The sequence below is a fragment of the Lagenorhynchus albirostris genome, chromosome 8 (genome assembly GCF_949774975.1).
Source record: "Lagenorhynchus albirostris chromosome 8, mLagAlb1.1, whole genome shotgun sequence".
In the NCBI taxonomy this organism is placed as follows: domain Eukaryota; kingdom Metazoa; phylum Chordata; class Mammalia; order Artiodactyla; family Delphinidae; genus Lagenorhynchus; species Lagenorhynchus albirostris.
The window spans coordinates 42,111,892-42,125,450 of record NC_083102.1 but is presented as its reverse complement, the minus strand read 5'-3'; the positions used below and the strand labels follow the sequence as shown (position 1 = coordinate 42,125,450).

Here is a 13,559-nt window from a genome sequence, read left to right as displayed (position 1 = left end):
AAATTATTCTTCTCCTGTTATTAGAATCTTGTTTAAACAAAATAGAATGTAATTCCCTGAGGGTACAAACAATGTTTCACTGAATTTTACTACAGCAGTACTTAGCAAGAAGCTGAGCACATAGCCAGACTCAAATGTTTGCTGAATTAACGCATATAATTAAGGTGGGAAATTAAATAATCCTAAACCATGTCCACATAATAAACCAGAGTTGAATATACTTTGATTGATGGATAGCTACACACACACACACACACACACACACACACACACACACACACTCGTGTGCATATAATAGTTTTCTTTTTTTTTTTTCTAAAATAGAGTCCCAGCGATCAGTGCATATTAGACCCCTCGCCTACGCGCAGCCCGCTGCCTAAGCCTGCCATTCTCAGTCTGGAACCCCGGCACAGTGGAGTTCCCGAGGTCCTGCCCCAGCTCTGCTCCCTCTGACACCCCTCCTTCCAGCCACAGCTCGGAAAGTGGGAAGGGGACACCCCCTGCTTCCCCCCCTCGATCTTGCCTGGCCCGCAGAGCTTTCCAAGCAGTAAAGAGGGCAGGAGGAACGGGGAAAGAAATGGAGGAGGGGGTCCTTCCACGCTGTTCTGCTCAGTCCTCAAGGGTTCCTAGATCCCATCCCCTCTCCAACCAGCACCAGATCCCCCAGACCTCTCTCACCAACTCTCCCAGCCTCCTACCTTCCCCCAGGTCGCCTCGCCCCAGCAGGTGACTCAGAAGTCCTCCCACCCACCCAGTTAGGATTGCTGGGAAGTCGAGCCCCGCGATCTGCTTTCCTAAGATTCCTCAGCTGAGTCTTCTGCACGCTAAAGTTGGAGACCCACTGTCCTTTCTCTCTTCCTCCTCCTCAAGGCAGGAGAGCAGGAACTGTGAAGCCAGGGTAGGCTGCTTCTCCCCTTGCCCCCCTCTGGTAACCTGCCAGCCACCCTCCTGCAACCGCAGCCAGGACTACAGTTTCCCATCGACCCTACATTTAATCCCTCACGCGTGTACTTCATAACTAGTACTTGACTTAATTCACAGAATACCTTCACAAGCCCTCTTATTTGAGTCTCACAACAATCCTGTATTTATTCCCATTTTACAAATGAAAAACTGGGCCTCTGAGAGGTTATTTCCCCAAAAGCAAGAACCTGGACCCAGAAGTTCTCATTCCAAGCCTCAGTTTCTTTCCACAGTGACAGAGCTGCCACCCTTCCCATCTGTAGGCATTTGATGACCTCATCTCGTAACAATATTTATACAGAGAAATATACTGTAAGTCCAAAATGACTTGCAAAATTTAAAAATACATCTTATTCTTAAATTGAGGTTAATCCATACTTAAAGCATTCTGCACAGTTTTGGCCTCCCTAATGCTCAAGTAACAAAACGACATAAAAAGAAGTTAAGAACTCTTCTTAAATCCACTGGACAAGGTTTTAAAATCAACCTTGACAAGTTCCACACTCAACCTCTTCCTAATATTACTAACAATTGTTCTCAAGGGTCCATTCAGAGTTTAAAAGTTTCTTCCCAGAAGATGAAGTCACCAGTAAATAGTCTCCCTATTCCACACCAACAATCCATCCTGGAGAAGGAAGTCAGTTTCTAAATGTACGGACTTAAGCATCTCCTCCCCCTGTCTAAAAAGTCCCATGACTTTCCATGGCCCACACCATGGAGTCCACATTCTGGCCTTTTTCCAGTTAATCCCACCACACACCCTTCATGCTTGGCTGCACTGGGCAATGATCCCCTAAAATGACAAGTGTTTTTTGGTTTTGTTTCGTTTTGCTTTTGGCTGCGTTGGGTCTTCATTGCTACGCATGTGGGCTTTCTCTGGTTGCGGTGAGCGGGGGCTACTCTCCGTTGAGGTGCGTGGGCTTCTCTTGTTGCAGAGCACGGGCTCTAGACGCGCGGGCTTCAGTCCTTGTGGCACGTGGGCTCAGCAGTTGTGGCGCACAGGCTTGCTTGCTCTGCGGCATGTGGGATCTTCCCGGACCAGGGATCGAACCCGCGTCCCCTGCATTGGCAGGTAGATTCTTAACCACTGCGCTACCAGGGAAGTCCCTACCAAGTGTTTTAATGATGCTACGCCTTTGCTCCTGCCTGAAAACTACTAATTCATCCTTCAAAGTCAAAGGAATTCAAATGTGGCATTTTGTGAAGCTTGTCCTGCCAACATAGCTATTACACTTTTATTAGAGCACCTAAACAGTTCCCTATGCTAGGATGAGAAGCCTTGAGGCTGAGCTTGTGTTTAATTCATCTTAATATCTACATCTTCTAGCATTGTGCCTGGCACCTCACTGGGTTGAACTGTTAAATGACTATCACCATGTGAGAGAAATTAGAGAATATACTCAATTAAGTCACAACCTAAACACCTAAAGACAATATCTAAGCATTCCAAACTGCTCAAAGGGTTCCAATCATGTGAAGGTAAAACAGATATAACAAAATTAATATATTGAAGGAAATCATGTTTCTAGTCTACAGCACCTAGAAAAAAATCAAAGCCCAGTTTCTGTATAGTAAACTAATAAGTAAAAAGACATTCTTTAGGACCCAGTTTGGGAAAGAGAAAACGGTCGTATATACCTCAGGCTTGGCCCCTTCCTTCTTTCTACACCTAGACTGTGTGTTATCAAGGGCTTTAAAGCCAACAAGTACCTAAATGCCTCCTAGATGCACAACACATTTTCCTAGAAACTGAGGACATTAAAGCGATAGTAGCCAGCATCTGGGCCTTTAAAGATAAAATCTTTGAGAGAGAAGATTTAGGTGCATAAAATAATGAGAGAACACATTAGGCACCCAAGCAAATAGCACAAAGTCTATGAACTGTAAGAAATCTGAGAAGGCAGATCAATAGTGGCCCTCTCAGCACAGGGTTTATTAAAGTGGGATGGGGGGGAAGGGGGATGGATTACAGGACATGATTACAATTTAGGCGAGGATTTATGGTGCGTAGCCAGAAAATAAGAGTTACAATAAGGCTGTATGTGGACTCTGATCCAACATCACAAAAGAATTCCCATCACTGATACTGGTGATACAAAATACACATGATATTGACAATAATGAGACATTAACTGAAGGCTCACTCACTATATATATAGTGTGTCAGGCTCTCAGAGCTCTAGGAACACCAGGAGGGGAGTTTGGCAGAACCACTCAACCAGTGGTATCAAGAACGGTAGGGCTTCCCTGGTGGCGCAGTGGTTGAGAGTCCGCCTGCCGATGCAGGGGACACGGGTTTGTGCCCCGGTCCAGGAAGATCCCACATGCCGCGGAGCGGCTGGGCCCGTGAGCCATGGCCGCTGAGCCTGTGCATCCGGAGCCTGTGCTCCGCAACGGGAGGGGCCACAGTGAGAGGCCCGCGTACCGCAAAAAAATAAACAAATAAAAATTAAAAAAAAAATTAAGAATCGAATTCTTTTTTACCTTCCATGGTAAGAAAGTCATTCTTAAGAAGAAATATTCCTTAGATTTTATATGACTTATTTAGCTTCAGTCTCATCTTCACCAAATGTGAAATGAGGGGTTTTCACCTGGTTATCTCTATTCCTAGCATGTAATGACAGTGTATAGCTACAACTACTAATACTTAGGACTTCACACTGTCCAAGGGGCCTCCATAGCTATTTTCTGTTTTCCTTTTAGATCTTTCTGCTCCCCAAACTAAAAGCCTTGGCAGGTTTGACTCTTTTAATTTGTTTTTTCAATAGGGAAAAAAGGAATGCACTCAATTTATTAATAGAGACATTAAGTCTCAAAGTGAGAAGCAGGACTACTTTAAAATTCCATCACGATTGGAAGAAACTATATAGCTCCCAGGTAGAATTCACAGTGGTCTATGTAATAATGCTTGTAACGTTGACCTTAGTTAATTTGAATCTCCTCCATATATTTGGCATTGAGCAAAATAATACCTTACAACAGTTAGGGAAAAATTAAGGAATTCTCAATTATAATGAATAAATCTAACAACTGTTTATCAGTTGCAGTTCACAGAGCACTTTCACATATTAAGCAAAAAGATCCAGGAGCCCTTTTGAGGCAAAAATGGCTCTTATTTTCCCATGAGGCCCAAGGTCACATGATTGGGATAAACCAAGGCCTCGTGGATTGCCTGGGTTCTATGCCATGGTGCCCTTCTAATTGGAAGCTTAAGCATTAAAAAATGTTAATAAGCACATTTAACCAAAAGGGTACACTGACATAAAGGAGGAAACTTCTTAGAAATAATTTAAAAATCAAGGACAAAGGTTTATTTTGAAGTGAAATTATAAAAACAGAACCTGGAAAATGTATATCACCACCCCCAAACAGTATAAAATTAGGCCTCTAAACAAAGAAATAGACAAAGAAAATGTTCACATTTAAAATATTTATGTATATACATATATTAAAGTAGGCAATACTTAATACAATTACCCAACATATGGGTTTTTAAAGCAATAAATTCTAACTTCCTTCTAAAATCGTATCCTCACATAATATGGACACAAATATTTCTAAATCAAACAGTAACCTACATTACCAATTTTCATAAAGTAACTTTCTCCTTACTAAAAAAAAATTCCATTCAGTTTTTAAAGAACAAGTATCTAGATAAAATATACACCTGAAATAATATGCTAGCTCATTAAATGCCCCTGAGCAAGCATAGTGAAACTGTAAAGCTTTAATAAATCTAATGGAAAAAAATGTATAAGCTACATCTCTTCACCAGAGGAAAAAAAAAAACGATCCATATATACACAATATACACCCAGGCCCAGCATATTATTAAGCAAGAGATTTTAACAAGTTCATTAATCGATAAGCCATTTAAAGTTTCAAGGCTATGGTTATGGATTCTCAAGGTTATGCATTCTCCCCAAATTGCAAACTGCCCTTGGGTAGCACAATGTTTTGCTTAGCCTTTAAATGATTAAGAAAACTGTGATACTGTTTTTTACTATTTTATTCTGGTTTTTTTTTTTGGTAACAATGCCAAACAACCAACTAACACAATCAAAAACAATTCAGAATTTAGTAGTTTCCGAAAAAAGGTTATGCAAAGACAAAATGGAGACTGACAGGTTGACCATAAGGATTTAACAATCAGATCAATTCCCCATAAGCCACCAAAGTAGTGCTCTTGCTAAAAAAGTTATCAGGTCTTGGAACACATGAGATCATCTTCCCATTAAAGCATCTGTGACAGTTGCCTTAGATTGTAGATCTGAAACCTACAATTTGACAGATGTGCTTAACAAGCCAAGATACCTTAACTTTAATCCCAAACTTCACCCAATGAACTCACTAGAGATGTCAGACCATTCACCTGGCCCATTTTAGTTTCCTCACATATCAAATTCCAGGAGTTAACTTTTAAGTTCTAGATTCCCATGAAACTTCCATGAAGATCAAAGATGAGAAGAGTGAGGAATCAGGTCTTATTTTAAAAAAACTTTTAAACATAAGTAGAAAACAGTAGCTCTCTGCTAGTTATGTAAGTACTTTATGATTAGTATTAAAACGTGGGGAAAATATTCTGAGGTGTGACATTTTCAGCACTGAAAGGCTGCACTACAAAAAGCAGTGGTTACTGTTAGGAAGTAATAGGAAAATGCAATGCAGAGCAGTAGTATATTAGGCAAATTTGAGTTGGCGTGAACATACGAATAAAGCCTCACTCTTCTCAATTATAACAATATTCTCAAATTAAAAATCTGTCAAGATGGCAAGTTTTCAAAAGTTATTGGCCAAGTGATTTATAAACTGTGTTTTAAGATATAGTTGGTGCTATTGTAAACTAGAAGATAAAATCACCTCCATCCTTGGTCAGTACAATGAATCACTCAGAACTTCTGTGAATGGTTTTGGTGACCGTGCTGTTATGTTAACAATTGCTGCTATGATTAAAATACAAAATGCCATCCAAGAATCAATTACGTGTAGTGAAAGTACTGAAAAACACACCTGATAATTGGTTACTTTGGAAAGGAAGTCAAATATGAGGAAATATGCCAGGAAAACATGAAGATATATGAGCTCTTAAATGCATTCGGGGGGGGGGGGGGGAGACAGTAATAATGCTGAGAAAATGAAAATTAGTATCAAAACAAAAATAAAAGTTACAATAGTTGTAGATTTATGTACTCTAAAAATTAATTCTTCCACTTTTTAAACTTAATCGTACTCAATGATTCTTGAATTATGAAAGATCACCCATGGAGAACTGATCTTTCCTATGAAACAGGACTGCTTTTTATGGGATTAAACAATAATATAAAGGTTTTGACCTAGAAAGAGGTGTAATTTTTACTAACTTTTATGACTAGTAATCATCAGAATGGTAACTAAAGAAAACTAGCAGACTCTTGAGCTTGGAAGAATAATGTTCCAATGGTTTGGGCAAAGTATAATCTGATGGTAAAAGATGAACTAGCAAAACAAGAATTTAAGATTAAACATATAAATTATAAAGCCTATGCTACCCCATTTGGAAACAAGCACACAGGCTTGTAGTCTCTATGATAATGTAAATATCTCATTAACATAAGCTTTAAGAGACATTATAATATAGCCTAATCTTACAAAGTGTGTAAAGCTTACAAAAATAGCTACAGTGCAAATTTTAGCAACATCCAAATACACACATGTAGATAATAAAGTTTTATCTGCTTTCATTATTGATGCCATATTATGGGCCAAAAATCAATCACGAGCTGGTAATATACCCTTATATTTACACAAATTAAACTTATCACATTTGTTATTTATTTGAGCTCTCATGAATATCACATATTCAGAACCCTCCTAATTGTATATTTTAATAATAACATATATTTAAGTGATTATAAACATTCTTTAAAGTTAACCAGAAGTGTACTTTAGAAAGAAAAAAACTGGTTTTAAACAGAGGAAGCTCTCTAAAAGCCCAAATACCCATCCAACTCACTGGCTTTCAGGGAACTGTATTGGCCCAACATCTATGTATTAACACACCCTCAGGGCTGGTGCTCAGGTGTGTCTAAGTGTTTGTTTGAAAGCCATTCCACAAGATGGCCAGTGGCCCCTGTGCCTCTCGGTTCCTCAGCTTTTCTTGCCCATTAAGCCAACCCCAATATGCTCTTTTTCCACTTCTATTCCCTTATCTCTAGTTATGATCCCTCTCTTCCTTATTTCCCCTGAAGAAGGAAGAAACAAGAAAGCTAACGCTCACTGAGCACTAAATGTTGAGGTTTCTCTGAACTGGACCCTGGGGCTTCATTTCTCTTCTTGCTATTCTCACCCTAGAGAAGATGAAATATAAGCATAGCAGTTAAGAGCGCGAACTCTGGAGCCGCACTGCCTGGGTTCAAGTCCTGACCCTTCCACATTCTAGGGGTGACCTTGGGCAAGTTACTTAACATCTGTGTGCCTCAGGTCCCCAATCTGGTAAAATGGGTATGACAATCACAGTGTCATGGTGAGGACTGACTTAATAGTTAAATGAATTTGAGATAAGTCGGTTAATCTAAAATACTTAGAACTACGCCTGGCACAGAGTAAACCCCATATCAGGAGAAGATACTATCATCAAGTCCCATGAATTTAATACCACCCATTTGCTGATGACTCCCTGTTTTATGTTTCCACTCAGATCTCTTCTCTTATGTCCCATTGCCTACTTGACATTTTTACTTGGACATCTCACGAATGTCTCAAAGGTGACATGTCCAAGATAGAATTCTTGATCTCTTCCCTTAAATCTGTCCGCTCACCACACCCCTAGTCTTCACCATCTCCGTGAATGCTACTCCAATTAAAATAACAGACATATCAGATGATAAATGGCAACTCACAGCCCGTTTTGGGAAAACAATAGAGATTAGAAGAAACTTTGGCAAACTGGGCTGTGTCCCCATTTAAAAGAGGGGAGGGGTAGATACACTTAGTTCCAGGGGATTGCTGTCAGGTAGGAATGTCAGCTCTGTGATGCTAGACAGTCGGCTCCTAAAGGGAAGCAGAACATCAGACTTTAAATCTACTAATGCTTCCCTCCACCTCACCCCACCCCAGATTCTCATTTAATTGGTCTGATGTGTGGCTTAGCTTTTGGGATTTTTTGAAGTTTCCAGGTGACACTAGTATACAGCTAAGGTTGGGAACCACTAGTCTAGTCCAGGTCTCCCATTTTTACATGTGTACAAACTGAGGCTCAGAGAAGCTAAATGCTTTGCTCAGGCACCAATGAGTTTGAAACAGGTACAGAATCAGAAAACAGTTCCTCTAAGGCAGTGTTTTCAAACTGTGGGTCATAATACTAGATCATGAAATCAGCTTAATGGTTTATAAACAGCATTTTTAAAAAAAGGACAGAACAGAAAATCAAAATGCACTGTATATTATAGAGTGAGTACAGTGCATGACCTTTTTATTTTAAATGTATGCACATACTGCTCTTAGTCTCCATTTCCCTTTTCAAATCCGTTCTCCTCCCTTCTCTGCCTTGTTCCCAGCCCCAGGAGGCTGACCCTACAGAATGATTCAGCTGGACCCCTTGCCTAAGGATTTCCCGTTGGACAGCCAGTGAGAGGCACCAGTGGGAGATCAGAGGGTGGGCAGAGTGTCTGGGGTCACTCTTCTTGGGTGATCCTGCCCCCACTCCACAGCTCTCCTTGGGTTCAGCTCCGGAGGAAGCTCCCTTTCCCCTTCAGGCCCAGAGGTGGTAGCACCTTCCCACTGGTGACAATCCCTGGGTGCTTCAGTGTCCTTTTTGGGTTCCTTAAACCTGCTCACACTTTTGAAAACAGGCCACTTGTTAAATCTGTTTCCTGCCAGGACACTGACATAAAACAGTTTGACAGACAGAGAGACACATGCATAAATATACAGGGTTGGATTTTCAGAAGTGTGAGCAGTTTAACGTAAATTGTGTTGCTTGCTGCGGGTTGTGGTCAAAAAAGTTAGGAAAACACTGTGTCATGGTTCTTCTTACTACACCACTGCCTCCCCTGGCTGATATAGGGAGCTACTGGGTTGAAACATCTAAAAATAAACATTTCAAAGACCTTCTTTATGACTGTTACCATTAAATGGTAAATAATGTCTAAAAAAAAGAAAAACACATTTATTAAAATGGATTTTTTAACAGGGCTTAAGACTGCCCAACAGTGGAAAGGGCCATCCTGGTAGGTTGTGAGTTCCCCATCAAAGCTTCACACACGTGGAGGAGATGAGAGACTAGGGACCCCTAGTCAGCCTCTCATTAAAAGGTGTGCTTCTATCAGAGAGCCTCAAGTTGTAAAATTTCTTCCAAAACACAAATGAAACAATTTTTGTCATAGCAAAATCCTGTACTAAAAAACCATACCACGTCAGCTCAGTTCTCACTCATTCTGGGAGGGAAGAAGAGTGAAAATGAGGCAGCTTTCAAAAATGTCTAAACTCTGCTCCTCTTTACAGGTTTTGAGAGTACAGATCCAGAGAAAGAACCAAACATTCCAGGTCTGGTTATCCTCCAGAATCATTTTTCAAGCTGCCCCGTGTCCTCATGTAAACGGTTAGCAAGGACAGAAAGTCTCTAGACCTTGATCTGGTCATCCAACCTCCATCCATCTGATGGCCAGTGTCCAGAGTACATCCAAAAATGTGGGACAGCACCTTCACTGTACCTCTTTCCAATACCCAAAGGGATGAGTCAAGTAAAGTGTCACACTGTTACATTAATACAAAACTTAGGTATGAACCATTACTAGATCCAAATATAAGCCATCCAATATAAGATTCAAAGGAAATGAAATTCCAAGCAAAGAAAATATGCACATAAGAAAATGGCAATAGATATTACTCTATGATTTGTTACTGTAACCTCCCTTAAGGAGTGATGCCCTTCCATATTTTGCTACAAAGTGGTTAATGTTTATAGTAGCTATCTATTCAAGAAAAATGCAACTTCATTCTGTCACCAGATATCAAATCAATATTATGCTTGTGCTTTTAGTTTAACAGCAACTAAAACTTGTTAAATGTTTTAGATACAAAGTGTCTAGCCATATAGTACCCACCCCTTTTAGTTCTGCTCCTCAGGATGTGCCCTGGAGTAAGTAGGCCAGGTGATAATCCCATGTCACAGAGAAGGCAAGGCTCGCAAAGGAAATAACTTGAAACTTAAACCAAACTTAAACACAGTGAACTGGATCAGGAGCCTCTGTCTCATCCACTGTACCATGCTGCCTCCCCAAGGTGAATTGAACTAACCTGCACACTGGCAAGGTTTTTCAAGCTCGCTACTGAAAAGAAGGAGAAATGTACTGAAAATACTGAATTTCTCTAGTCTTGAATCTACAATAGAAAAAAAAAAAAAAAAGTACCCCAAAAGCAATATCAACATTTCTGAGCCCATTAAAATGTGTGTGTGTGCAGGCGCACACACACGGTGATGACTGGCTTTCTATGATTGAGTGGCTGTGATCTCAGGGGAAGCCGATTTGTTGAATTTTATTCCCTGGTCTATACTGAACTCCAAATTCTTTGGGGTCACTAAAGGAATTTGAAAGGATCAAGAGTTAAATAATTCAGTAGCCAAAGCCCATTAATGACATTATATAGGAAAAGGCAGTGTTACAGCATTTTACTTGCTGACTTAGACTTAGAAAAATTAGGCCTATTATCCAAACTGCTATAACTTGCCTTATCAGAATGTCGACCAGAAAACAAAGGAAACCTGAAGTCGGTCCACAACATGTGAATGTTTCAACTTTATATTTTTCAGCACATCATTACATATCATCCGTTAGGTCAAGGCAGCGGATGAGGGGGAGCCCTCCATACCAATCTGTCCCAGGTCAGCAGGGTCCCAGCTTGGGGGCCCAAAACACAACACAACCGGGAAGGTGACGTGCGGAAGGGAATCACAAATAAAGTGCCATCGGCGGTGTCTGCAGCCAAGAAGAAAACAGCACGCCAAAATTTAATTATAAGTTTAGCAACTTTCTAGAACAGGGGACGTGCTTTTGCTTTGAGTTCAGTGCAATCGCTTCCAACCCAAAGCAAACCATCCTCCCGGACAGGAGGCGAGATAACTGGAAGGCTGCCGGCCCGCGCCAATCAGCAGCGTCCAATCTCGCTAGCGCAGACCTGCCAATTCGCTGCCAGGCCGGGCAGCTGTTGATCTCGGGGCCATTTTTTTTTTTTTTTTAAAGCAGAGACAGAGAGCAAGTAGGAAGGGAGCGAGGAAGACTGAGCCTAGGGGAGGGAGAGGGAAGGAAGAGGTAAGGATGTCCCAGGAAAACTCGGAGAGGGCTGCGAACTGGCAGGGACCGACCGGCGGGGCTCGGCGGCACGGAAGCCGGAGGAGAGCGGAGGGGAAGGGGAGAGGGGGCCCGTGCCTCAAAGTTCCGCGTCCCGGCGGCGCCCGCGCGCTGGGCTGCTCACCTAGCAGGAGCGTGGTCCAGGTCCGGCCGCGCCCCGAGAGCCGCAGGCCCAGCGCCCCGCGCAGCCCGGCCGCCAAGCGCCCCCCGAGGCCGCCCCCGGCGAGCGGCGGGGCGGGCTCGGCGCGGGGCCCCTTTCTGCCCGCGGCGCCCTTGCGCCGAGGGGACGGGGGCGCGCGCTCGGGCCCGGGCTCCCCGGCGCCGACATCTGGCGACCCCCTCAGCGGCGACTGCGAGGCACGGGGTGGCTGGGGCGGCTTGGGGGCCGCCTCCCGGTGCTTGTTCCGCGCCTGCAGGACCATCTTGGCATAGTCGCGCCCGCTCGCTGCGCGCGCCCGGACGGCGGCCGGGGAACGGCGGGCTGGCGGGGCGGCCCCGGCGCCGCTCACTCTCAGGCGGGCGGGCGGAGGGCGGGCCGGCCCCTCCCCGCCGGCGGGGAGGCGGGGAAAGCTGCAAGGCCTGGCGGCGGCTGCCTGCCTGGCGGTGCGGCCGGGAGGCGGCGCCGGACTCGTGCGCCCGCCGCCGCTGCCGGTTGTCACGGCGACCGCGGAACGCCGGGGGGCGGGGGCGGGGGCGGGGACACCCTGTGAGCGGCTGCGGTCCCGCTCCCCCCGCCCCTCCGCGCCGGACGCGCGCTCCCGGACAGCCAGCGCGCACGCGCGGACTTCCGGCGAGGGCGGGGGCCGACCTGGGGCAGCCCGGCGACCCCGGCCCTACGTGGGACCCGAGCAGGACTCAGCCAGGGCGAGGGCACGGATCGCCTCCCGGGAGCGGCTGTCCCTCCCTTTGGGAGCGGCCGGGAAGAAGAAAGGGCCCTCTTGGGGCGGGGGCCGCTGGTCGAAGTTTCGGACCCGATTAAGGCTGCAAGTGGACCCCGAGAAAGCCCGCGTGGCCCAAGCAGCTCGTCTCGGGGACGGCCGGACCGGGGAGGAGACGCTCGGGAATGACCACGCGGGGGCGCTGTGCGTGCGCTCTGGAGCCTCGGTGGCCCTGCCGCTGGAAGAAGAGCAGAACAAAGTAGAGGCACTGGGTCACGTTACTCCACAATGTGTGGCCTTGCAGTTTAGAGCGCTGCCGAGTGCAGCTCCCGCATTAGCTGATACGACGAGCGGGGCAACCCGATTTTAAATGGCAGCAGAGTATCTCAAGGGGAGCTGTTAAGGGTCGAGACACAAGTGTGTGCCTGACATTAAAACTGAAAACCAGGGTAGGAGCCCAGGCTGAGGGTGATAAAATTGAGTGGACCGAGAAGAAAAAATTATCGTATGTTCTGTTACTTTTAAATGCTGTAACCTTGTGGCTTGAAAGAAAGCAGAAAAACTTTATTTGCTGTTAAAATACAAAACCTTAGTCGAAAACGCATTTTCTTACACGTAGCAAGCGGAAGGCATGACTGAAGGAAGCCCAGGAAGATTGGGAAAACGAGGCAGATCCCAGTTACCCTTCTCCCCCCCCCCCCCCTTGCATTCTTTGGACAAAACCCTACAGCCTCCTGGATAACTAAGTTCCTTTACTTGCGGTGTCCAGTGGGCTTGTTCCAAAAAGTTGTCGTTAATTCCCAATTTTGTAAATCAAGCCACATCGTTCTGATTATCTCCATTGTAATTCCAGGTGCTTCACGTGGCTGTGGATCCTTGCCCTTAAGTTTCTTTGTCCAGTGATTTCGTTATTTAAGGAAGTTAATTAATATCGGCATCCATTCACTGTTATGCCTTTTTAAGGGCAATTAATTATTTTGTAAAGGGAAAAAATTTGCCATGCTAATTAATAATCCCTCATACTCTATATATTTTGTGAATTTGAATTTTCACCTGTCTTTCATCAGAACAGGGAACAACTATTTTTAGACACTTTTTAAAAAAATTATTGAAGTGATATTACACAATGCTTGTATTCTGAAATTATGTGTCAGATGGATCCAGTGTGTTTCCCTCTTGGATTCAACTGGTACCATTTTGCCAGAGAAAACACTTGTTGAAAAAATAAATGAGTGATTGAGTGAATGAATGCAGGAGATAACATAATCAGATGAAGATTAAATATGCTGTGTTCTGTAGTTCACTTGAAAGTTACTTAGTTCTAGCCCTCCTCCCATGGTCTCGAATTTCTAGAAAACAAAGAAGCTTTCCTACTCAACTTCATATTGTC

At 44.0% G+C, this 13,559-nt stretch overlaps 1 protein-coding gene across 1 annotated transcript in view; it reads right to left on the bottom strand.

The window, feature by feature from the left end:
- DPY19L1 (dpy-19 like C-mannosyltransferase 1) overlaps positions 1 to 11,754 on the bottom strand; it is a 95,674-nt gene extending 83,920 nt beyond the window's left edge. The window contains exon 1 of the mRNA XM_060156862.1: positions 11,416 to 11,754. Within this exon, the coding sequence (XP_060012845.1) occupies positions 11,416 to 11,713 (298 nt within the window). The 5' untranslated portion in view covers positions 11,714 to 11,754. The remainder of the gene's footprint in view (positions 1 to 11,415) is intronic.
- Positions 11,755 to 13,559: the final 1,805 nt, after the last annotated feature.